This window comes from Melanotaenia boesemani, chromosome 16 (genome assembly GCF_017639745.1).
Source record: "Melanotaenia boesemani isolate fMelBoe1 chromosome 16, fMelBoe1.pri, whole genome shotgun sequence".
NCBI classification, from domain to species: domain Eukaryota; kingdom Metazoa; phylum Chordata; class Actinopteri; order Atheriniformes; family Melanotaeniidae; genus Melanotaenia; species Melanotaenia boesemani.
Window position 1 is genome coordinate 32,674,041 of NC_055697.1, and position 25,390 is coordinate 32,699,430.

A 25,390-nucleotide genomic window follows, 5' to 3' on the forward strand; every position below is an offset into this window, starting at 1 on the left:
ATCAGCAGAAGTAGCTCATTGATCATATGATCAGTTGTGTGAGCAACAGAAGAAGAAACTTTTATTTTTTAAATCTGGTTCCAAATTTAAACCAAAAACAAGCGTCAGGCATCCAGCACGAGTGTGTGCAGCCGCCAGCTCACCAGAACAGACTGCAGCTCGTTAGCAGTGAAAAAGAACATGTGACATGTATGGATAAGAAGTAATAATGAGATATTACATTAATGGAAACTGTGACCAGAATCTGAAAAACATCAAATGCTATTCACATGGTTTAAAAGCCGGATGGCGGACGGAGTAAAAGAGCTGCTGTCCTTGGGTCGGACTCAGCTGAGGCGTTTCTGCCATCGCTGACCTTCTGGGCGAGACTTCAGCCTCCCTTTTCTTTTCTCGCTCATTTGTTCATCATCCACATTTATGAGCTAATTCCACGATATTCCATGTTTAACAAATGATTCCAGTCTCGTCATATTTTCTGCATCACAGAAATCATCTGAGCCTGGAGGTCATGATGTGGACGGTCACAACTAAACTACGAAGGGGACATAACCTAAACTATGAATGCTGTAGAAGAAATGAGCAGGATTTTCTTCCTCGGCTGTGAAAATAAGTTGTTTTTTTTTTTTTAATCCTGGGAAAGTTTCCCAGCGTCTTGTTTATGAGTCCATCTCGGCAGGGTGGCCCTCCGTCTCCCTCAGCATCCTGAAGGAAGCCTCTCAGTTTGGGAGTGTTTGTGAAGTTTGTGTTGGCGCAAGTCGTCCAAACACCTCCATGTACGCGGTTTGTTTGTTCAGCCACGCTCGGTGTACCAGACGGGTGGAGTCTGTTTGGGAAGTTTCCAGACCAGATGAGGAGATAGCGCAGACTTTGAGGCACGGTTCAACGCTCTCCTCGCCTCGTTCTGCACCTCCTCCACTGGATCAGAGTGAGGAGGTGCAAGACGCTGATTTTATCCTCAGCTCTGACGTGTTTCTACTTTGATCAGCTGTGTTATTGGGTAATCAGTTGTATTGATTTCTCACAGCTACAGCGATAAGTTTTATCTCCTGTAATAAGCTTCATATCTGCAGACGGTGACTCATGGCTGACTGACGCTGTCATATCAGGGCAGTAAACTCAGAGTAAAAATGGTTTCTTTGTTCGAGTGCAGGAAGGAAAACCAGCAGCTCGTCCTCAGACTGAAACCTGAGATTTTCATACTTTTCTTTCATCCTGATGGGAATATAAACATGTTGATCTGGTCCTCATTTCTTCCTATCGGACTCTCCAGCTTTCTGACAGTCTTTCAGAGTTTTCTTCTTTTTTCCTCATTTCCGTCCAGTCCTCGTACCGGCGTCCGTTACATGTGACCTAAGAAACACTTAAGCAGAAAAAAGCTCCTAACTCAAAGGACGAGCCAGCTACAGAACCAGATTTAAAATTAATCTTTAGGCTCTTTGTAAAGTTAAAGATGCAACATCAGTGTATTTTTGATTTTTACATGTTTGGAGTAAAGAAAGAATAAAGTAGCACCCTGCAAAAATCTCACCCTGGGAGATTTGAGTTCTCAGACCTTCGTTACCATGTTAGTTTGTTCAAATACTCCGATGACTCTATTGTCCCAACTGTCCGCAACATCTCTGAAAATGAAGATTGTTGAGGTCCAGCAAGCAGGGGGAGACTACAAGAAGCATAAAGGTAAACGAAAACCCTCGTCTGAATACAGAAGACCTTCAGGAGGAGTTAGCAGACTCATTTAGCAGCAACACAAATATGGCCGCCATGGAGGAGTAATGGTGAGGATGCAGGAGAGGTTTTCTCCTGCATCCTCACCACAAAATTCAGCTTCGGGTGTTTGCCGAAAAACAAGTCTGATGCATTTAGAAAACAAGTCCTGGAGGTTAAAGTAGAACTCCTGTCCATTCGTTAGACACGGGGGCGGATCCATCGTCGTGTTGCAGACAACGGCTGAGAGAGCATTTCAGGAGTAGATGGAAGAAGAGATTCTCTAAAAATCCAGTAAGTTCAGGATGCAAACACAAAAGTGATTGTAAAGAAGCTGAAGATGAAAAGAGGATAATGATCCTAAACACACCTCAAAATCAACAATAGATGACTTCAAGAGACAAAGCTGAAGGTTTTACCACAGTCCTCACCATCATGTAAAAAATATGTGGATAGTCCCCAAGGATCAGACCCAGGAACCAGTCCTAGGAAGCAGACCCAGGAATCAAACCAAAGAATCAGATCAAAGAAGCAGATTTAGGAGTCAGACCATGCAGTCAAACCAAGGACTCAGATTAAGAAATCAGACCCAGGAATCAGACATTAGAAGCAGGCCTAGGATCAGACCAAGGAATCAGACTTGGGGATCAGACTGAGGGATGAGACCCAGGAAGCAGACCTTGGACTCTTGGGAATCAGACTCACGGATCAGACAGAACTGGAAAATCTTTGCAGGGAAGAATTGGAGGAAAATCCGTCAAACAAGAAGAGAAAGATTTAAGGAAAGATACGAGGAAGTAACCATGTGGGCTTACCAAACCTTTTCCTGTCATATCTAAAATTTAAAACATGGAAATAAATTATTTTTGCTCAAGATATGAACAAATATTTCTTTCCATCTGAGTTCAGTAGATTTGTTTTTGATTCATCGTCGGTCTGATCTTCATGTCCACAGACGGTGACTCATCGTTGGCTCGCATGGATTTTACTCTGCTGCATGTAAACAAGCTGGCCGTCTGAGGCGGCGCTGTGACTTTAAGAGCACATGGCGAGCGTCTGATTACCCAGCATGCTCTGCCAGACCTCAGTCTCCGCTCTGACTCCGGCTACAATTAAACACACATGTGGATGGAGATGCAACCATTTCCAAACCAAACACACCCTCCGTCCCTTCACTCCTGCTTCCTACTCCTGTCACTCATAGGCTCACAGCCAATCAGAGAGCCTGAGATGGACTCGAATCCGCCCCTTCAGGACGTAATGCAGTGAAGTAAAGAAAATTTGAGCCATTCATTCAAATTTCTGAACCTGATGCTGGCTGGAGAGAGGATGTCTCACTCTGAGTGACTTTCCAGACACAAAACTCTGCAATGGTTCTGGTTTGTTCTTTTAAAAAACAAGGCTTATTTAGTTTAAGTTCACTAACCTTTAGTAATTTAATGTCACATCCTGACATTAGTTTAACACCAGCTGTGTCCAGCTGTTCTTCTTCTACACAGAAATTTCCCACTGAATCAGGAAAAATATTCATAATTTTTTTCCCCCTTGTGTGAGGGTGAGAGGTTATCGGGTCAGAATCATAGGACGAAGAAACCGCCACTAACAGGGAAGCTCATCCTTATTCCTTATTCCGAGGTTTTCTACCAACATTTCGGGAATTTATTTACGAGGATAAAAGAATTCCCAGTGATCTGTGTGGTTTACATTTCCACCACACCGCTAAGCTCTGGAACATGCGTTCGGGTCCACTTCAGCTGACGCGCTTCTTTAGCTTCTTTTAATCTCGTCTCTTTCATTTATTTTTCCCAACCTACATATAAGGTAAACGGAAGTTCGGAAGATTACAAGCACAACCCAGCCCCTCAAGAATTCCCAGGAATCTGAAAAATTCCTGCCCCTCTATTAGGTGTTTTCTCCGGTAGCTTTTTTACTCAGTTAATGTCCATGGAAATGTGCAGAGGTTTTAAAAATCCTGGTTAAATGGAAAAAGTTTCTGTGAAGGGAAAAGGGCTAACTACGAGTAGTAGCTGCAGCAGGAAACAGCGGGAATGTAGGGAAAATTCTCCGAGGACTTGATCTGGACTCAGAGTCTCTGCCTGATAAAATCAGGTTAGTTTAAGGGTGCCCACACTTCTGCCACCAGCTTATTGTCTGTCTTTTATTTTCTATATTTCTTCCTCTAACAGATTAGTTTGTCTTCAGTTAGATGGATCGGGTTATGTACGCACTGTAACCATAGCAACCAGTCAGTTCACAGTGTGGGCATGCAGCCGGTCCATGTCCAGACTTGAAAAGGTGCGACACACCTGAGCGTCTTCACTCAGCAACAGGAAGAGGAGCGGCGCAGACGTGTTCCAAGCTGTCAGAAAAATATTAAAAAATGAAAGTAAATCATAAAAAAATGCAGATATACAAAATAAAGAGAATAAAGGAGGGAGGAGAGAGATTAGAGAGGAACACCAACTGTAGGCGAGTCGTGAGAGAAAAACAAGGGATTAGAGAAGGAATGGAGATAAAACGGAGGTGGATGATAAGGAGAGATAAACAGAGATTCCTGACTTCCTCATCCCTCTGTTCCTTCAACAAACACTGTGAGTCTCCCAACTTTCCCAACTAGACTGTTTCTAATGACTGCTGGACTCAGTTTGTGTTTTATTAACAAACCAATAAATTCAATAACAGCAATTTGTTCATTAATAAAGTCAACACAGCTCATTTTCTCCTAAAAACACGGCTGCCTTTTCTCTTTTAGATCATGTTTTACGTTCTAAAAATAAAAAAAACTAACATTTTATGTTAAATATAATCTGGTTAAATCTGGAAAAACTATTTTTGTACATTTCAATACGAATATTACCAGTTAGTAGTAGTTAGTACCACAGTTCTTCAGCAGGCTTAGCATAGTTTGTTTTTAGCACATTTCCACGTCCTTCTGTGCAGCAGCAGGTGATGAAACGTCGGCTCCAGATGAGTCTGTTAGTGGCGTTTATGGCGAGCCTTACGGGAGCTGGTGCAGGGAATCAAAAGATCCAGAAACCTGTTTCTGAACATCATGCTTTAGAAAACTGACACACAAGCAGAAAAAAAGTTTAGTCATGGCACGAGTCGGACACCGTTCATAAAACGGCTGTGGGAGCTGTACATGTTTACCAGAGGCTACGGTCACCGCGACATGCCGTCGCGTCCATGGGCGCCGCGCCGGTGGGCGTCCCGTCTGTGGTGGATTTGGATGCTTTGACACCCACACTTTTCATGTTTAAAGGACTCCACACCCAGACCTGTTTAGCTGTTTGTTTTTTTTCTTTTTAAACTCTTTGGCAAATGTTGCTTCTCCAGTCGCTCTGTCTCCCTGCTACGCCACTTCCTCCTCCTCTTCCTCTTCCTCTCCTCATCCTCCTCTTCCTCTCCCCTCCTGTTGCTCCTTGACTCATGGCGGGCCTGTTGTGATCAGCTGATGGGATTTTCTCTCCCGGCATCGTCTCTCTTGGAGTTTGTCGTTCAGCTTGTGCTGAGGAGGAGGAAACTAGCAGGATGTTGAAGTAAAACGGTAGAATTTCCATTACTAGCTGAGGTTTACTGGTGACACAGCTGTAACATCTGCTGACCATGATACAGCCTCATGGATCAGGATCAGAAATCTAACGAGTGTCAAGATTGAACAAAGGACGTCTTCTCTAAATCACTGGTGCTGTGCAGATGTTGGATCGGCTGGTTCACCTTTTAGCCTTGAGTCATTAACAGGTTCTGAAATCCAGATCAGAGCAGGACCTTCTCCAACCAGGCGGTGGACAAGTGATAGAAAGGATTTATATTCAGGGGCGGGTCTAGAAAACTTCTGATGAGGGGGCCACGCAGGAGCACTGACCAGGAAAAGGGGGGCACAGATGAGATTTTTTCATTTTTTTTTTAAGGCCGAGATATTAGTAAATAATCAGCTGATATTACAATTTAGGCTGTCATGAGATGCTAAACGTATAAAAACAAACAGCCAGTGATGTTTTCGGTGCTGATGTAGAACTCTGTCAGTGACAAAATCTTTATTTTTGTATATTAAAGCATCACATGTGTGAGGACCATGTTATGGTCATGTGAAGTATTACTATTACCGTCGTTTTTTATATTTTTCTGTACCAAAGCCACAGATCTGGCTCTGCCAGCGGCTCAGAGGTTAACACGCTTATTTTAAAATTACTCGCACATTTTAAAAGGGTGCTTTTGCTTGTAAGCAATTTAGAGAAAAACATTTTTAATATAGAGAAAGTCATGGCTTTAACAGGACGTTTTTGTGGAAATTTCAGATCAGTTATCGCGGCATCCGTTGAGGAAGACCTTAAAAATGTTCAGGCTCAGGGTTTGTTTTTCCATCACCCCTGGTTCGAAGCTCTAATGGCAAAATGATCCCTATAACGTTTTGGGTTGTGAACAGACAGACCGACACCGAATACTCGAGCGCCGCTTGGCGAAGGTAATTAGACTCTACAGGAGTAAATAATGAGCAGATGTTTGCCCTGAAAGCATCAGAATCAGAGTAAAAATGGTGGTGGGGGGGGGGGGGGGGGGGGGGGTCCTGTTTATCTGCCTCCTGTGACCTCTGACCCCTCATGTTGTTGCTTCTGCTCCTTATATGGAGCTCCATCGCCCCCTCCTCTTCCTCCTCCAAGCATCCTGTTGTCAGCTGATAGAGGAGGAATGTTGCACCTCCAGCAGGATAAATCTGACCTGGGGTCTGTTCTCAGGGCGTCTGGACAGGATTAACATGACATGCTGGAATATTTTCTCAGGTTTATGGTTCAGGTCATAAACTAGGTGACATCTCGGTAGCTGGTGTGAAGCTGGAGGAGGTGAGATCCTTCCCAGCCAGTTTGGCTTGGTTTAATATCTGTTGGTATATTTCTGGTTCAGTCCTGTAGGCCCATTTGTTCAAACTGATTCTCCTTCCAGCTGCAGGCCAGAACCCGGACTACGTTCTTCAGGGGACGGGGGTAAAAAGTGATGCTCGGCGGTCCGGCGAGGACGCAACCATCGCGCCCGAGGACCTCCCACGATTCCTCAGCTGCTACTGCTCCGGACACTGTCCTGACGACGCCACCAACAACACCTGCCAGTGAGTTCTTCACCTTCATCTTCCTCTCTGGTTGAGGAGGAAGATGACCGCTCACATGTCCAGCCTCTGAAAACTCTAAAACATCTAGTCATCAACTTCAGTGCTCTCATATCTCATGTCAGCATCACCAGGATGTAAATCCGTAATGTTACAGAAATGCATGAAGGTAACGTAAACGCTGCAGCTACAAGCCGTTTTCAGCCAAAACCTAGTTTCAGCTTCACTTTCAGAGAACATTAAGTTCAGTTTTGCTGAAATTTAAAAGATCAATAAATGAAAGTGGTCCCAGGACGGGTCCCTGCAGAACACCTGTGGAGGTGGAACTTCCTGTCTGAATGCTCGGAGACCTTCCTGATCCGATTCCAAACTAGATGATTTGAGAATCCCTCCAAGGAGTCCTTCCTTTAATAATTCATGAACCACCACATCAAAACCTTTTAGACAAATCAATAAAACATCAGCAAAGTGACGCTCATTAACCGCGATCATTTATGGCTTTAAAGCTGCACATTTTCCTGCAAACCAGCTCATATAAAGGACGATGAAAACTCTCTGGTGTCTGAAGGTTTCAGGTCTTCGTGTTCCTCAGAAATCAGAGGAACAGCTGAGCTCTGGGGCTCTTGAACCGACTGTCGGTGGGCAGATTGATGATGACTGATGAGCTCTGAGCTGACAAGCAGCAGGTTGAAAGTTCTCCTGTGACTGAATGGTGTGTGTTTGTGTCTCAGGACCAACGGTCAGTGCTTCGCCATCATCGAGGAGGACGAGCTCGGAGAAGTCCAGCTCACATCAGGCTGCATGAAGTATGAAGGCTCACACTTCCAGTGCAAGGTAACCCTGACCTCACGCTCAGACTGGGCTCTTCTGTCCTGGAGGTCGAGCTCTGCTTGACGTCAAATCACATCCTGCAGATTCTCTTTTAAAACTTTAAACTTGATCAGTGAACATTTCGTGTCACAGAAACATGCTGGTTCAGATTTGTGGAACGTCAATGAATGAAGGAGGTTTTTCTTCTTTTTTTGTTCAGGTAAAACAGACCCTGATTAAACACGGTCCTTGTAAGTTGCTGCACTTTACTGCCATTTCAGGTCATTGGAGGACGCGAAGGTCCTCTCCTAGAAACTGCTATATGAGATGGGATGAGGCCTTCGTTCCCAGCTGGGAAATCCCAGTGAGAGAGGATCCTAAGTAAAGGCACAAAAACGAAATAGGTTTTTAAAAGTTATTGATGCCAGTTGCTGCTTTTTTGTCCTCGTATGACCTGAAAGTACTTTTTTTTTTTTCTTGGTGTCAAATTTAAGAAAACTTGAGATTGAAAAAAAAAACGTTCTTCAAAAGAAACCCATGTGGGGAAAAAACCACCACGGTGGGCAGAAATGGAGGGAAGAAGTCCGTGGTGATCTTCTGCGTGTACCGAGCGTCGGTCATGAATGAATCGGCTTCACTCGGATCTTCTCACTAATCAATGACGGGTTTGATTGACAGGACTCCCCCAACGCTCAGACCAGGAGGACCATCGAGTGCTGCAACACCGACTTCTGCAACAGAGACCTGCAGCCCACCCTCCCCCCACAGAGTCACGACGGTAACACCCCCCCCCCGCTGATCCGACCAGGTGTTCAGGTGACGCTAGCTAACCACAGCTCTGTTGTTTCTGCAGACGTCAGCCCTCACTGGCTGGCCTTCCTCATCTCCATGACGGTCTGCTGCTGCACTCTGATCTGCGTCACCTTGGTCTGCTACTACAGGTAAGACCAGACTTCATGTTGGTTTGAGGAAGAAGAGGTGAAGAAGACGACATTACAGGATTAGTTAACGTCCAAAAGTTAACAAATCAGAGGAAAATTTGACTGGGTTTGTTTTTTAAACTGATTACAAAGACGTGACGACATCATGCTGTAAAGTTTTAAGATCAGTTTCAGCTGATTTTCCTCCGAAGGTTTCTATTCAGCTCGTTTTCACTGCGAGGTGTCGAGTGTGGGCGCCTCCCAGAGACTAGTGAAGCTTTTATCCAACGGGAAATATTTCATGGAGGTTACACGAAGTATTTTATGAGAAAAGGGCGGAGTCAGAGCCGCAGGATGGCTGGAAACAGTGAGGAAGATGAAGGTGTCCTGTAGACAGCTCAGTGAGGAAGATGAAGGTGTCCTGTAGACAGCTCAGTGAGGAAGATGAAGGTGTCCTGTAGATGGAGCAGTGAGGAAGATGACGGTGTCCTGTAGACAGAGCAGTGAGGAAGATGACGGTGTCCTGTAGACAGAGCAGTGAGGAAGATGACGGTGTCCTGTAGATGGAGCAGTGAGGAAGATGAAGGTGTCCTGTAGACAGAGCAGTGAGGAAGATGAAGGTGTCCTGTAGACAGCTCAGTGAGGAAGATGAAGGTGTCCTGTAGATGGAGCAGTGAGGAAGATGAAGGTGTCCTGTAGACAGAGCAGTGAGGAAGATGAAGGTGTCCTGTAGACAGCTCAGTGAGGAAGATGACGGTGTCCTGTAGATGGAGCAGTGAGGAAGATGAAGGTGTCCTGTAGACAGCTCAGTGAGGAAGATGAAGGTGTCCTGTAGATGGAGCAGTGAGGAAGATGAAGGTGTCCTGTAGACAGAGCAGTGAGGAAGATGAAGGTGTCCTGTAGACAGCTCAGTGAGGAAGATGACGGTGTCCTGTAGATGGAGCAGTGAGGAAGATGAAGGTGTCCTGTAGACAGAGCAGTGAGGAAGATGAAGGTGTCCTGTAGACAGAGCAGTGAGGAAGATGAAGGTGTCCTGTAGATGGAGCAGTGAGGAAGATGACGGTGTCCTGTAGACAGAGCAGTGAGGAAGATGATGGTGTCCTGTAGATGGAGCAGTGAGGAAGATGACGGTGTCCTGTAGATGGAGCAGTGAGGAAGATGACGGTGTCCTGTAGATGGAGCAGTGAGGAAGATGACGGTGTCCTGTAGACAGAGCAGTGAGGAAGATGAAGGTGTCCTGTAGATGGAGCAGTGAGGAAGATGACGGTGTCCTGTAGACAGAGCAGTGAGGAAGATGAAGGTGTTCTGTAGACAGAGCAGTGAGGAAGATGAAGGTGTCCTGTAGACAGAGCAGTGAGGAAGATGAAGGTGTCCTGTAGATGGAGCAGTGAGGAAGATGACGGTGTCCTGTAGACAGAGCAGTGAGGAAGATGATGGTGTCCTGTAGATGGAGCAGTGAGGAAGATGACGGTGTCCTGTAGACAGAGCAGTGAGGAAGATGAAGGTGTCCTGTAGACAGAGCAGTGAGGAAGATGAAGGTGTCCTGTAGACAGAGCAGTGAGGAAGATGAAGGTGTTCTGTAGACAGAGCAGTGAGGAAGATGAAGGTGTCCTGTAGACAGAGCAGTGAGGAAGATGATGGTGTCCTGTAGACAGAGCAGTGAGGAAGATGAAGGTGTTCTGTAGACAGAGCAGTGAGGAAGATGACGGTGTCCTGTAGACGGAGCAGTGAGGAAGATGAAGGTGTCCTGTAGACGGAGCAGTGAGGAAGATGACGGTGTCCTGTAGACAGAGCAGTGAGGAAGATGAAGGTGTTCTGTAGACAGAGCAGTGAGGAAGATGACGGTGTCCTGTAGACAGAGCAGTGAGGAAGATGACGGTGTCCTGTAGACAGAGCAGTGAGGAAGATGACGGTGTCCTGTAGACAGAGCAGTGAGGAAGATGACGGTGTCCTGTAGACAGAGCAGTGAGGAAGATGAAGGTGTTCTGTAGACAGAGCAGTGAGGAAGATGACGGTGTCCTGTAGACGGAGCAGTGAGGAAGATGAAGGTGTCCTGTAGACAGAGCAGTGAGGAAGATGAAGGTGTTCTGTAGACAGAGCAGTGAGGAAGATGAAGGTGTCCTGTAGACAGAGCAGTGAGGAAGATGACGGTGTCCTGTAGACGGAGCAGTGAGGAAGATGAAGGTGTCCTGTAGACAGAGCAGTGAGGAAGATGAAGGTGTTCTGTAGACAGAGCAGTGAGGAAGATGAAGGTGTCCTGTAGACAGAGCAGTGAGGAAGATGACGGTGTCCTGTAGACAGAGCAGTGAGGAAGATGAAGGTGTCCTGTAGACAGAGCAGTGAGGAAGATGAAGGTGTTCTGTAGACAGAGCAGTGAGGAAGATGAAGGTGTCCTGTAGACAGAGCAGTGAGGAAGATGACGGTGTCCTGTAGACAGAGCAGTGAGGAAGATGAAGGTGTCCTGTAGACAGAGCAGTGAGGAAGATGAAGGTGTTCTGTAGACAGAGCAGTGAGGAAGATGAAGGTGTCCTGTAGACAGAGCAGTGAGGAAGATGAAGGTGTTCTGTAGACAGAGCAGTGAGGAAGATGAAGGTGTTCTGTAGACAGAGCAGTGAGGAAGATGAAGGTGTCCTGTAGACAGAGCAGTGAGGAAGATGACGGTGTCCTGTAGACAGAGCAGTGAGGAAGATGAAGGTGTCCTGTAGACAGAGCAGTGAGGAAGATGAAGGTGTTCTGTAGACGGAGCAGTGAGGAAGATGACGGTGTCCTGTAGACGGAGCAGTGAGGAAGATGACGGTGTCCTGTAGACAGAGCAGTGAGGAAGATGAAGGTGTTCTGTAGACGGAGCAGTGAGGAAGATGACGGTGTCCTGTAGACGGAGCAGTGAGGAAGATGAAGGTGTCCTGTAGACAGAGCAGTGAGGAAGATGAAGGTGTTCTGTAGACAGAGCAGTGAGGAAGATGAAGGTGTCCTGTAGACAGAGCAGTGAGGAAGATGACGGTGTCCTGTAGACAGAGCAGTGAGGAAGATGAAGGTGTCCTGTGTGTTTTCAGGTACAAGTGGCAGACGGAGCGTCAGCGCTTCCACAAAGATCAGGAGCAGGAAGTGTTCATCCCTGTTGGAGAGTCGCTCAAAGACCTCATCCATCAGTCTCAGAGCTCTGGCAGCGGCTCAGGGCTCCCCCTGCTGGTACAGACGGCACATGACACCCCCTCACATAAAAAAAACACTGAAACCAGTTTCTGCCTTTTAATCACCAACGTGTCTTCTGATGTTTAGACAGAAGTGATTTTAAAAATTGATCTGATGTCTACCTGCTTCCTCAGGTGCAGCGGACCATCGCCAAGCAGATCCAGATGGTGCGTCAGATCGGGAAGGGTCGCTACGGCGAGGTGTGGCTGGGCCGCTGGAGGGGGGAGAAGGTGGCCGTCAAGGTCTTCTTTACCCGCGAGGAGGCCAGCTGGTTCAGAGAGACGGAGATCTACCAGACGGTCCTGATGAGACACGAGAACATCCTCGGTAACCTCCTAACTGGTCCGGTGATCCCTTTAACTGGGAGCACAGGGTTCCCGCGGACCCTTAAAAAGTCTTAAAAGGCGTTGAATTCACCATCTAAAAATAAGGCCTTAATTGGCATTAAAATGTCTTAAACTGATCTTTCAAAAGTCTTAAAAATGTTTACACATAATTAGTAGGATTTTATAATTGAAATTAGTCTCAAATCTAAAAATAAATCATAACATTAATTTTATTTAAAATATACCGAATGTCTCTGATGAAGCGAACATGATGGTGGAACCAACAAAACAGTGACGTGGTAGCAGCGTCTCTAACGCTAAGAGCAGACGCACGTTGTTAATGTAGCAACTTTGAACTACATCATGGGAAAATGTAAATTCAACGAAAATTGGCTGTCTGACCAGGATTTTCCTTCAATGCTGAAAGCGGTACCAGGCAATGTGTACGAGGCACGGTGTATTTTCAAGGCAGTGGAGTCCCACATGCACAGCGCGAAACACAAAGCGTCAAAATCGAGCCGCCAACTGCATACGCCAGGTATTTCCCAGTTCTGTTCTCCTCTCATCTCCACCATGCCTCCACCCGCACTACCGATATCAACAACTGGGACAGCAGCACCACATCTCCGGACAATGTTCGGGTGTACGCCTACACTGAAAGCAGAGGTACTGTGGTCTCTGAACACCGTGACAAAACACCGATCGTTCAAGTCTAATGAGGGAGTTGGAGACTTATTTTGTGTAATGTTCCCAGACTCCGACATTTGCTACTCATTTGCATGCGGTTCTGACAAGACGGTTTTATGTTTTATGTTAAAATAAACACTTGGGTGAAATTGTCCCTAACCACTAATTGATGTGGTGTTTTTTCCCCACTTTTGTTAATTGGGAAGTTGGTCTTAAATTTATTTTCAAATGGCATTAAAAAAGTCATAAAAAGACTTAAATTTAACTTGCTTTAAGCTGTAGGAACCCTGGAGCATCGTTCCAGAGTTAAACGTCTGGTTAAACCTTTAAAAGTCACACTAAGAAAGAAGCACTTTGTCTTTTTCCTTTGGACAAAAACAATATGAATCCATATGTTTTAACAAATGGCTGAGATGACGGTGACCCTCCAGCAGTCTCCAGGTTTAGGCGAGAACCTTCCGGCTGCCGACGCAACGTAGAACATGATAAATACGACATTTATAGAGGCCGGATGGTGTTTCTTTGCTGCATAATTGAGAATCAGGAGTGGACAAATCCTCAGTAAATGATTAACTTAATTAACTGGCATGTGGGATTATTTCAGGCTCATATTTCAAATAGAACATGTCAAGTCGGCCTACCTACCTACTACCAGCCTACAGCAGTTATTTTTACATATATGCAGATATATTTTTTGTAAATTAAAAAAATGATTATTACAGTACGAATCAATCAATGAGAGCATCTTCATCCGGTCCACGCGCTTGTGAAGTTTCCCATAAAAAGCTGAACTATAAAGAGTTTTAGTGATCTTTGATAAGGTGGCGGTCTATCGGTCTGGGTGGTCCCTCACATTTTGGCTTATCGTCTTCAGTGAAGGAATTCTCAGCGAGGAAAATCTGGATCAATGACACCATGAGATTCCGAGGAGGTGATCATTCCTCCTGCATCTTAGTTCTACTCAAGTCTCCCAATAAGTCCGACACGAGTCGGTCTCCCTAGTTTCACCTCCTCACTGATGGAATGAAAGACGGAGTGCTTCCTGGTGACCTGCAGGTCACTCCTAGTTTGGTTCCGTACTGTCGCGTTCCTGTTATTTGTTGTAGGAAACAGCATCTCCCCATCCAGGTGAATTCATTTACGTAACGTCGTCTTGATTATGAGTTAAATGTTCTTAAGTCGAGATGGAATTAAAAGATGAAAATGATCAGACGAAGAACAGGAGGAGGATGAGGAGAATGATCTCTGATGACGTCAGCCTGGCGTGTTTTTCAGCCTCCTGCTACCATGCTGCTCAAGACAGATCTACGTTTTTCTGTTGGGTGCTGAGGAAGGTCATTCAGGTCATAATTCAGGCCAGGACCACCCTGCTTCTCGGTTTAAATCATCATAATTATTTTCATTTGTATCACAAACATCAGAAATGGTCATTTTAGGTCATTTTGGGAAAAGTCGTGAAGTATGAGATGAAGCTGACAATGTAAAGGGGTGAAAATGGCTCTCCTTAGTGGTTCTCTGATGCCTCCGGGACCGATCCGTACCGATTCCTGATCAGGCTGATTTACGACCAGCGTTGATGGAGGTCTGGCTCTCCGGATCACGTAGAGGTGTGAGGTGTGTTGAGACACTGAGCGGGTCCAGGAGTTTTCAGGTGGGTCAGATTTCTGTCTGTCATCTCCGTGGAGGCGATCTGAGATGGAGGTCTAACACTCAGAGATGAGGACGTTGTTCAGGAAGCTGCTGATCTGATCTCAGATCAGTTCAGTGTCTAAAAGACCAGCTTAGACAAAAACTTACTGGATAGATGTTTGAGAATAAAGTTGAATTCTCCATCAGCTTGGATTTTCTCTGATAAACTGAGCTGTCAATCATTCTCCATCCTGCAGGCTTCATTGCCGCCGACATCAAAGGTACGGGGACCTCCACGCAGCTCTTCCTCATCACCGACTACCACGAGGGCGGCTCCCTGTACGACTACCTGAAGACCACCACGCTGGACACGCCGGCGCTGCTGCGCCTCGCCTACTCGGCCGCCTGCGGCCTCTGCCACCTGCACACGGAGATCTACGGCACGCAGGGCAAGCCGGCCATCGCCCATCGAGACCTGAAGACCAAGAACATCCTGGTGAAGAAGAACGGCGCCTGCTGCATCGCAGACCTCGGCCTCGCCGTCAAGTTCAACAGGTCAGTCGGCTGATCTCCGGTTCAGGTCCGCACTCCGTGTTTTCATTGATGACTTCATCTATTAACACTGAGCTCTGCTTTGTGTTGCCATAGCGACACAAATGAGGTGGACATCCCTCTGAGTACCCGGATGGGGACGAGGCGCTACATGGCCCCCGAAGTCCTGGACGAGAGCCTGAACAAGAACCACTTCCAGGCCTACATCATGGCTGACATGTACAGCTACGGCCTCGTCGTCTGGGAGATGGCGAGACGCTGCGTCACCGGAGGTACGCACACACGTTTCTTCCCCCGATGTTTGTGTGGATGTTCAGTTTCCCAACGTTTGTTTTTGACCCCACGGTGCAGAAAGATGCCGAGTTATTTCTGTTTGTGCTGCCAGGCGTCGCCACATTTCTCTGGAAACGCAACCTGGAGTGTTCGTCATAAGCTGCAACAAGTTTTAGTGGTTTCAAATTTGGCCCCTAGAATTAATTTAAAATATTATTTATTAGATTAAGTTTGTATTTACCATTTGAAATTAAATTAAAATGATTTTATTTATCCCAGAGGTTAATTTCAGTGTTGTAGTATTTTTTATATAAAACATTTATATTATTATTTAAATGGATATTTTTATATTATTTACTCCTGGTAAACATTCCGGACACACCTGGTGTGTGTTTCTGTAAATTCTGGTCGAGGCTCCGGTGTAAACGTTGACCTCGTGGTGGAAAGGTGGAGCATCCAGGTGAGTTGAGTGTTTCCTGTCTGCAGGTATGGTGGAGGACTACCAGCTGCCGTACTACGACATGGTACCCTCTGACCCCTCCTACGAAGACATGCTGGAGGTGGTGTGTGTTAAAGGACTGAGGCCCACCGTGTCCAACCGCTGGAACAGTGACGAGGTGAGTCTGAACCAGTATCAGACCAGCACCGCCAGACCCTCTCATGCTTCACTTCAGACCCAAAGAAACAGGGGCCGTTATTCAGAATGACCCTCTCACAGACACGTGGAATTAAATTCATTCACACATTAAAACCTCTCGTTTATCAAACTGAAATCATTCACACACTACAGTCAAATTTCTGAAAGCACATTTCACTAGTATGTATGAAAGGAATTTAGAGTGTGTGAGAGCGAAGTTCACTTGAAAAGGAAGTCATGTAGTAGAAAAACCAGGAGCACATTTTCAAAACAAAGAGGAAGTTGGAGAACACCGTGAAGATGTTTTAATATCTGCTCAGCCGCCTGGAATCATCTCAGTGAAGCAGCTGGCGTCTTCAGTTCTATTCTGGCCTCAGCAGAGACTGTTAAGGTTTAACGTGACATCAGCCGGAAAACCGAAAACCTAGCATTACTCGACCATTAGGATAAACAGTGCTGTAAAAGAAGACCTGCACAGCACCGCGAGTCCTACCCTGGAGAACACAGGCCAAGAGTGTGTGGTCTATATAGATGGGGAATCATCATATAATTGTATATTTTTAATTTTGTATTTTTATTGTTGTTTGTTTTGCTGTTTTTATTGATGGATTATCAGTATCTTACGCAGCAGTATCCGTCCATCCGTCCGTCTTCAGTTCGTTTTTCCTCCTACGCCACTTCCTCTCCGAGTGAAATTGGTCTCACACACACTAGAATTCCTTTCATGGAGTAAAAAAGTCTTTGCACCCTTCCTGATTTCTTCTTTTAAATGTTGAAAACAACACAAGTAAACAAAATGCAGTTTTTAGATGGTTTTTATCTGAAGGGAGGAAAACATCCAGACCTACATGGCGGCTGATGCTCAGCGAACACTTTCCACTAGTGTGAATGGTTTCAGTTCGACATACGAGAGCTTTTAGTTCAGCGTGTTTCTGACTTTTCACACGTGTCTGTCAAAGGGTAATTCTGGATAATCTCTCAAACGGCGCCTCATACAGTCATCTGGACCTCTGGACCTGCTGATTGGCCGTTTTCTTTCCCGACCCGTTCTAACTGCAGGTGGTGGTTCTGGTGGAGCTGAACCACCAGGTGTTCAGACCCTGTTTATCTGGACCAGAGCTGGTTAAACCACTTCCTGTCTGATGAGCGGTGTCTTCCTGCTTCGGTTCTCACTCTAACCTTGTGTCGCTGTGTTTCCGCAGTGCCTTCGGGCCATGCTGAAGCTGATGTCAGAGTGCTGGGCTCATAACCCCGCCTCTCGCCTCACCATCCTCAGAGTCAAGAAGACGCTCGCCAAGATGGTGGAGTCCCAGGACATCAAGATATGACCGCCCTCCTCTTCCTCCTCCTCCTCTTCATCCTCCACTACCTAACTCCCTCAACCTGGACCGGATCAAACCGGACCTGCTGCCTTCCTCATCTGGAGGAGGAAGAGGAGGAAGAGGAGGAGAGGCTGGGAGATAAATGAAAAAGGACCCGTGTGGGGGCTGAACTGTACGCCTCCTCTTCCTCAGTCCTCCTTCCTCCTGGGCTCGACGCTTTCTGTGAAAGCCAAACAGGACGATAATCAGAGGGGGGCGGAGGGGGGGCGGGGCTCTGGATGCTCTGATGCCCCCCCCACCCCAGTTCCACCTTCCTCCACTTCTGCCTGTTTCAAAATGCTCAAAATGCCAATTTAGTTATTTTCTTTCCTCTTCAGGACCGAATTCTCCTGCCATGAATTATATCTCCGCTCTGAAAGTAGAGTTAATTATAAACTAAAGGTACTACTATTATTATTGTATGTGAAATGAAACCTGTAAATAAATGTTACGCTTCGATGCCGAGGATTTAAACCCACAACACTTTGCTGCAGTGGTATCGACATCCAGCCGCCTCCTCCCACAGGAGATGGAGGAGTCGCTATGGAAACGTGTGCCGTCCTGTTTGTCTGTCGACTTCCTGTCTGTCTGTCTGATAGATGGTCCAGCAGTTGTACAAAATAAAATGTAATTGGTTGGACGTCCTGAGTTGACATTAGTGGGCGGAGCCAAGAAGAGCTGCAGGAAATATCCTGTACCGAAATGATTTTTGTTTTTATTTCCAGTTTCACCAAACACGCCGCTGTCAAGTTTCCTCTGAAAATCAGCCTGATTCAGTCGTACCTGATGACCGGAGCGTCGCCTACCAGCCGTTCGACTAGTGACAAATGACCCGTTCATGGTTAAACGTGGATCCAGAGCTGATGTTAGAACCGAAGCCACGCCGGTGCAGATCAGCAGGAAGAGTTCACCCAGCTGATCGATTACAGCTGAACAGGAAACAACCAGCAAGTCTGGGATGGATCGGTCAGCTGACTCATCAGCTGATTCCAGTCTGAACCGAAAATCAATCAACTCCCTGATTGACCGCCGTCTTCCCAGATTTAACATGTCAGATATTCCCAGAGTGGCTCCACTACCAGTGTTGGGGTAGTTACTCAAAAAAAAGTAATTAGTTACTCGTTACTTCTGTCGCGGGTATTTTATCTAGTGTTTTTTTAAACGTGGGCGATTCACTAGTCGACAGAGGAAGCGCGTCCTCTACAATGAACCTGCAGTTAGCTTCTTTACGTCTTTCTGTTACCTGCTGCGCTCCAGGACAAGCTGACGAAGCGAAGTGTGTTTAGGCGGGGTCGGCCAGCAGGATCTTTCACCACAAGTTTGGTTTGGCCACGCGGTGCTGACAGATGCTTGGACAGGCTGCTCGTTGACTCGGCACTAGCCGATTTCACAACAGTATTTGTGTCCGTTCGAGCGATAAAGTGAAAGTAATGAGAATATCTCCACTGGCTGAAAACCCCGTCTCCATTTCCCTCTGCTTCATGAGCAGCTACATCACTCAAATCGATCTCTATGGCAACGAGCCCAGGCAAGCACACCAACACAGGCAGCACACATGCACCACTGTGCACACGGGCAACACGGCTTGGGTAGCTCAGAAAAGTGCGCTCCTGCAGTCTAGTGAAGTAGTTTAGTTACTGAAATTTTATGTGCAATGCGTTTCTTTACTTCGTTACCCAAAAATGTAATATAGTCACTGTAATCCGTTATTTTGTACCTCGTTACCCCCGTGGCTGTCCACCACAGCTGCTGTTTTCTGTCAGAACTACTTCTTCTACTGAATTAAACCCACTAGCTGTGTAGCTATACCGCCCCCCTCTGGTCACTTTTGGACTGGTTCATGGAAAACTTGTTGGTTATTTATTGGTTTTGTGGTGTTTGAACTTTTTTGTCCTTTTTAATCATTTTTCCCCTTAATGTTTGGCCACTAATTTAAGTTTTTTTCAAATGTCACCAGGACACAAATTTACCAGCTTTAGGGTCAATAGAGGACGAAATGTCCTCTCCTAAAAACTGCAATAAAAATGATTAATATTTTTCTTTTTTTCCCCAAACCAAACCAACTTCAGTCCTATTTAAAAATACCAAATATGTACATATTCAAATTTATGTAACCCTTTAAATACCAATTTGATCACATGATGTCACTGTTTACATGAAATAAAACTTTGTTGTTTTCCATATATTTTTTACATGGTAGGGGATAAAAATGTTTTTACACATTTTTAGTGCAATTTTTTTTTTTTTTTGTTTTGTTTGTTTTCTGAGGAAATAATGTGGGTTTTTTCTGACGCAAATAAATTCACATTTATAGGTTCAAATTTGAAAGAATAAATAAAAGATGTTTTTATTGCAGTTTTTGGGATGGACTTTTTTGACCTCTAATGACCTGAATGGGTGGTGAATGGAAGCGAGTTAAAAAGGTTGCTTCTGTGGTGACGGTCGACACCAGAGGCGCCGTAGCTTTGCATATTCCGGGTCTTTTTCCACCTCCGGGACGGTTTCACGCATGTCGACTTCCTCAGACAGCTCGCAGACACGTTACCCACAATGCCTCTCTCGGAGGAGACGGCTCAGCTGGTGAAAGAATCTCAGACAGAAGAACTGAAGAATCCGTCAGGTCAGAAACGTCACTAAGATTTTTTTTTATGTCCTAAAAACGTTAAACTTCACCTCCCGATTAAAAACAGCTCAGCCTGCTCTGATTGATCAGCTCCTGTCACCTGATCAGGCTCCGCCTACTATTCTTTTTAAAGTGTAAAATTTAGAATTTTTAAAATCAGTGTTTGTCATGTCAACACTTTCATCTTTTATTCTTTTTTTCCTGAACCTGTTCCCAGACTTCTTGTGTCACTTTGTTCAGATTCTGATGTGAAAAAATCGTGAATCTGAAGCGTCATGTTTTCGGTTTGGTTCTAAGAACATTTTTCAGTTTTTTAAAAGATTCTGGGTTCTCAATGCTCAGTAGTTCTCACTCCTTCAGTTTGACCATCGAGTCCCGCAGAAAACATATTAGTTGAAAACAATCTGCCCCCTGGAGCTAGCTTAACTAGTTGGAACTAGATGGAACCATCTGGAACTAACTGGAACTAGATGGAACCAGATGGAACTAACTAGAACTGGTTGGAACCAGATGGAACTAGTAACTGGAACTAACTGGAACTGGTTGGAACCAGATGGAACTAACTAGAACTGGTTGGAACCAGATGGAACTAGTAACTGGAACTAACTGGAACTGGTTGGAACCAGATGGAACTAGATGGAACCGGCTGGAACCAGATGGAACTAGTTGGAACTAACTGGAACCAGCTTGTCCATATGTTAACTGTTATTGAACTTGTCCTGTGGTCACATGACCCTGCACCTCCAGCCTGCAGTGTGATCATCTCCATGGTAACCTGACAGTTTCTGAATCCCTTTATTTCTAAATGATTTAGCCGAAGCAGATCCCATCAGTTTAGACCTGGTTCAGAGACTGGAGGCAGGTTGTTGATCTCCGGATTCCTCCGGACGTTTTTGATTGGTTTGTGTATTGGCGAGAACCGAAGTGAAGACGCTAACAGTTTCCCTCTGCTTCCAGTGTTTGTGCTAAGCTACGCTAACCCTCCTTGACCTCCTTCTGAAAATGTGGGACTGTTCCTTTAACTGTGGCCCCTCCCTCCTGGTAGCAGGACGACGTGCACGTGTAGGCTGGTGTGCATGTTGACAGTGCGGATGATGTTCACGCAGTAGTTTATTTAAAGCAGTAACTGTAGTGTTTGTGTGTAACAGCGTAGCAGGAATAATATGTAAATGTTTTTGTTTGTACAGCATCTGGTTTGGTGCCTTATGAGTTTACCAAGAAAATGAAAAACTCAGTATAGTCTGTCCAATGTACCAATTTTTAAGTAAATAACCTTATTTTAGTACACAAACTTCCAGCGTCGGCTCTGCTTCTTTCTGTCTCATGTCATGATCAAATCTTTAAGTTTCTTTTTTTTTTGTCATTTCAGGGAAAGAAACGTAAAACCGGTTGGTTAAAAAGGGGAAAAATGAAAGAAGTTTTTTAGATTTACAACTAAAAATCTGATTTAAAAACTGGAGCAGTTTGTTTATCAGCCATAGAATTCAACCTCTCTGGCACTTTTCGTACGTTTTTAACTTTTTTGTGATTTGGTGATCATTTTAGACCCTGGACGTAGTTTTTAAGATTGATTTGTGTGTGTGTGTGAAATAACTTCTGATTAAAATGTTTTAACGTTGATTTAGGAACTATTTCATGCACATGGGTCTTAGCGCCACCTGGTGGTCCCGCGGCTCAAACTGCTGCATCTGCTCACAGCGAGGAAAGTTTAATCTGGTAGAATAAAAATAAAAATCTTATCACCACTTTTCTTCCACAGTAAATCCTGACATTACATGCTGAATGGTTTTAAACGGGAAGGACTGGGATTAAATTATGAAGTTGTAATGGGAGTCGATGGGGGGGGGGGGGTCCAGGACGAGGTGGCAGTTTCTCCAGACTGGATTCGTCATCTCTGCTGCAGAGCTCCACCTGCTGGACAGACGGTGATGCTGCAGGACAAATTATTTCTCTGTTTCTTGACCACATGACTTAGTGTGAGTTTGATGCTTGTTAAGAGGAACGTGCAACAATTAATCACTTTGTTTGGTGAATAAGAAAATCAGATTAATCCATTTAACAAATCTGTTCAATCCAGTCAGGATGTGTGGATTCATCTCAGACTTTATCTCCTCTAGTGGACTTCATCAGTACCCCTCCAGCTCAAATTTTTTCCCCCCCTGGTTTCCCGTCCAGTCCTGAGGAACTTAACTTGTCACAGAGACGCACCATCTGTTCCCATTTCTTTAGTTTCATGTGTGAAACCAGCAAAGATCCGACAGTCTGACAGAAAACAGGATTTCAGCAACAAGGTGATTCTTAAACAGCTGGTAGCTGGAAACCTGGATTATCTCAGCGTGGAGGCAGAAACTGGACACATGAGGACAAAAGAAGAAGAGTCAGGACTAAAAACTATCTACAGCAGATCAACAGGATCTGGATCCAGCAAAGACCTGAACCAGGACCTGAGAGATGCATCTGGACCTTCGGCTGATCATCTACTGTTGGCCGAAACCTCATCAGAAACGGTCTCCATGGAAACGTGGCTGTCAGGAAGCCGTTAAGGGAAACAGGCAGAAATGGGTGAGGTAGGTCACATGACCCAAGACCTGGACTGAAGATCAGTGGAAACAGGTCTGATGGAGGGATGGATCCTCCCCAGAACCCAGACCTCAACATTATTGAAGCAGTGTGGGATCCTCTGGACCAGAGAACGGAACAAAAGGCAGAAACATCTGAAGAGGTTTGGAAAGTCCTTCAAGGATCCTGGAGAACTGTTCCTGAAGATTAAATGACTAAGCTTCTCTACGAGGGCTCAGACTGGGATGAGTCTTGTCGGAACTGGACTGACCCAGATACGGGTTTATACTTGTTCCTGTGAGGAAAGGAGGGTTGGACCAACGCATCTGGTTCTAAAACTCAGACGAACTTTGCTGCAGAGATGAAGTTAGAATCAAACACGTTCACATCGGATTTTCTCAAACTGTAAACAGTCTAATTAACCCCGCCCCCATCCTGGTAGCCAATCACCACGCAGACTCAGACGTTTGTCAAGACATCCGTCTTTATTATCAGCTCCTTCCGTCCCTGTCTACTTGTCCTCGGGCTTGTTGAAGCAGTACGTCAGGCAGCACTTCCCGCAGTAGTGGCGGTCGAAGTGGCTCGCCATGAACACGCCAGCGCCGCACTCATCAGCCGGACACTCGCGCCTCAGCCGGCTGATTTTTCCGTTCTCGTCCACCTGGAGACAAAACGTGGAGTTCAGACATGCAACAGACTGGACTCGGGTCTAAGATGTTTCTCAGACGGGTCCACGGTTCTGCTACCTTGTAGTATTTGAGCACAGCGAGCTTGACCTTCTTCCTCTTGTGCTTGTTCTTCTTCGGGGTGGTGTAGGACTTCTTCTTCCTCTTTTTGGCGCCGCCTCGCAGCCTCAGCACCAAGTGCAGAGTCGACTCCTGAACACAAACAGAGAAACGGCAGCCGGAGGATCAGACGTCACATTTCATTAACGTCTTCAGACTCAATGTGAGGAAAAACTGCAGCCTAGTCCAGGTCTGACCCAGCTACTGGTGGACCTGCTTCACTCAGACCAGACTCTAGTCTTATTCAGAAATGTGACATCAGCCTTGGTTTCCGCTGAGAGCTCCAGACAGAAACTGGAACTCCCACCTCCACAGCAGGTCTCCTGCTCACCTTCTGGATGTTGTAGTCGGACAGCGTGCGTCCGTCTTCCAGCTGCTTTCCAGCGAAGATCAACCTCTGCTGATCAGGAGGGATTCCTGCACACCAGAAAAAACCATCACATCCAGCTTCTGTTATTCCCAGTCAAGCCAGCGGTCCACGTTTCTGTACCGGATTCTTCTCATCATGTTAGAAAATGTTATTCCGATTGATCCGGGTCGGAGGCTAGAAGAAGGCTGCCGGTAAAGCTAGTGGCTGCGTGACCGACACCTGGTCAGATGAACCAACTCGTGGCCTCAGCAGCAGGTCGGTCCTTAGTTTAAATTATTTTAGGGTTTTATTTCCTCATTCCTGATTCCTAAATGACGTCTCATCTCACAAACTCAACCTGCGTCATACTTACAAGTTACACATTTAATTTACGGGTGAAATCCAGAACTTTGAAGGAGACTTTATGTATTCCTGCTTTAAGACTTTTCTTTCTACATTAAAACTAATTTTCAGGTGAACTGAACGCTTGTACATTCTGGGACAAAGTTAACATATAAAACTTTATATAAATATTAAAACTTTTTTTACAAATAAATTTGATTTAATGTACTTTTGCAGAGTATTTTACATTCAGTCTGATGTTTGTCACTGATCTGCCGCATCCTGAAGCAACTTTAATTCGCCTGTGGAATAAATGTTTATAGCAGCTAACTCAACACCAGAAATCCTACATCGTTCACCACAAGCACTCCAGAAAACTTATTTAACAGCCGCTCATCTAAAAAAACATAATTTATTGCATTTAGTCTGATCACTTAATGTTTAAGTTTGATTCTAATCAAAATCACAACTATTATATCAGTAATACTCATCTTCAGTTAGTCTGTAGCAGAACCAAAGGCCAAAAATTCACTTCTGAGACCAAACTTAACATTTCAAATGATGTATAAGATGAGTAAGAACATTTCAGATGCAGAAACTGATCAAAACCGTTTCTTATTATCTACTGCAGCAAAGCAAAACAAGTGAACTCACCCTCTTTGTCTTGGATCTTAGCCTTGACATTTTCAATAGTATCTGAAGGCTCGACCTGTAAAACAGGAGACTACAGGTGAGTCACAGCACGCGCATCAAGTCAAAAATGAGCACATCTTATACATATATACAAAAAAAAAAACAATATGGAAAAAGTACAACCTAAGTCGTATTATTACTACTAAAAGTTAATGAGGTGTTTGGTAACAACGCAGTTTAACGCTGCTGTCTGCTACACGTGTTAACCGAGCTCAGCTTTAGCTTAGCCACTTAGCTTCCGTTTTACAGCTCAGCATTAATCATTTTAAATGGAAACACAGCTGATCATATATTATTTGGAAGATAAATAACGTCTTAGACATTCCTCTGAAATAACTTTCGGAGTTATTTCCAAAGTATATTTAAGACAATGTGCCAGCGGACAGTGAACGCCACATCCCTCCATCACGGTCCGGCTCACCCACCTCGAGGGTTATAGTCTTCCCCGTGAGGGTTTTTACGAAAATCTGCATCCTGGCGTCTAATCCCACCTGGACGGAGAAACACAGAGAAGCTTTGTCATACTGCTGGGGCCAAAAAATGTTCCGAAATTAACCTTTTTCCACAAAAACCAACTAAAAACACAGAGCCATGTCTTACCACCGGTTTGCTCCTAATGGCGGATCATGAGAAGAGGGCTTTCAGAGCCTGCGACGGGGTTTTCTGCACCCGTTTGCACGGAGTAGGTGACTAATGTTTTGCCTGATGGGAAATATATTTCAAACTTAGATTTACGCACTTTTCTTCACTTTTTGAATTTATATATATATTTATAACATACAGAACTAATTCTAAAAGAATTGCTTAGAAATATTTGATGAAGAGAAATCAAATGTTTGAAGACAGT

At 45.1% G+C, this 25,390-nt stretch overlaps 2 protein-coding genes across 4 annotated transcripts in view; one reads left to right on the forward strand and one right to left on the reverse strand.

Moving 5' to 3' along the window:
• The window catches only part of LOC121655418 (bone morphogenetic protein receptor type-1A-like), a 76,100-nt gene extending 54,998 nt beyond the window's left edge, over window positions 1–21,102 (forward strand). For all 3 annotated transcript variants that reach the window (XM_042010030.1, XM_042010029.1, XM_042010031.1), the window contains 10 exons: window positions 6,646–6,808; window positions 7,537–7,639; window positions 8,294–8,393; window positions 8,469–8,556; window positions 11,589–11,724; window positions 11,862–12,054; window positions 14,627–14,924; window positions 15,018–15,193; window positions 15,681–15,811; window positions 17,034–21,102. In XM_042010030.1, coding sequence (XP_041865964.1) covers window positions 6,646–6,808; window positions 7,537–7,639; window positions 8,294–8,393; window positions 8,469–8,556; window positions 11,589–11,724; window positions 11,862–12,054; window positions 14,627–14,924; window positions 15,018–15,193; window positions 15,681–15,811; window positions 17,034–17,159 — 1,514 coding nt within the window. In that variant the 3' untranslated portion in view covers window positions 17,160–21,102. The remainder of the gene's footprint in view (window positions 1–6,645; window positions 6,809–7,536; window positions 7,640–8,293; window positions 8,394–8,468; window positions 8,557–11,588; window positions 11,725–11,861; window positions 12,055–14,626; window positions 14,925–15,017; window positions 15,194–15,680; window positions 15,812–17,033) is intronic.
• A 1,740-nt stretch (window positions 21,103–22,842) lies between these two features.
• Window positions 22,843–25,217, reverse strand: rps27a (ribosomal protein S27a). Its single transcript, XM_042010715.1, has 6 exons — window positions 25,144–25,217; window positions 24,969–25,034; window positions 24,505–24,559; window positions 23,491–23,576; window positions 23,121–23,252; window positions 22,843–23,035 (listed from the first exon to the last, which is right to left on the reverse strand). The coding sequence occupies exons 2-6, from the start codon at window positions 25,014–25,016 to the stop codon at window positions 22,886–22,888; spliced, it is 471 nt and encodes a 156-aa protein (XP_041866649.1). The 5' UTR covers window positions 25,017–25,034; window positions 25,144–25,217; the 3' UTR covers window positions 22,843–22,885.
• Window positions 25,218–25,390: the final 173 nt, after the last annotated feature.

What these genes read in the sequence shown, in the direction of transcription:
- rps27a (XM_042010715.1), bottom strand. Translation starts at nt 25,016, where the DNA reads ATGCAGATTTTCGTAAAAACCCTCACGGGGAAGACTATAACCCTCGAG. An exon ending in CCGACTACAACATCCAGAAG is followed by an intron (nt 23,253 to 23,490) that starts GTGAGCAGGAGA and finishes GTTTGTGTTCAG; the next exon opens with GAGTCGACTCTGCACTTGGT. An exon ending in CTGTGCTCAAATACTACAAG is followed by an intron (nt 23,036 to 23,120) that starts GTAGCAGAACCG and finishes TTTTGTCTCCAG; the next exon opens with GTGGACGAGAACGGAAAAAT.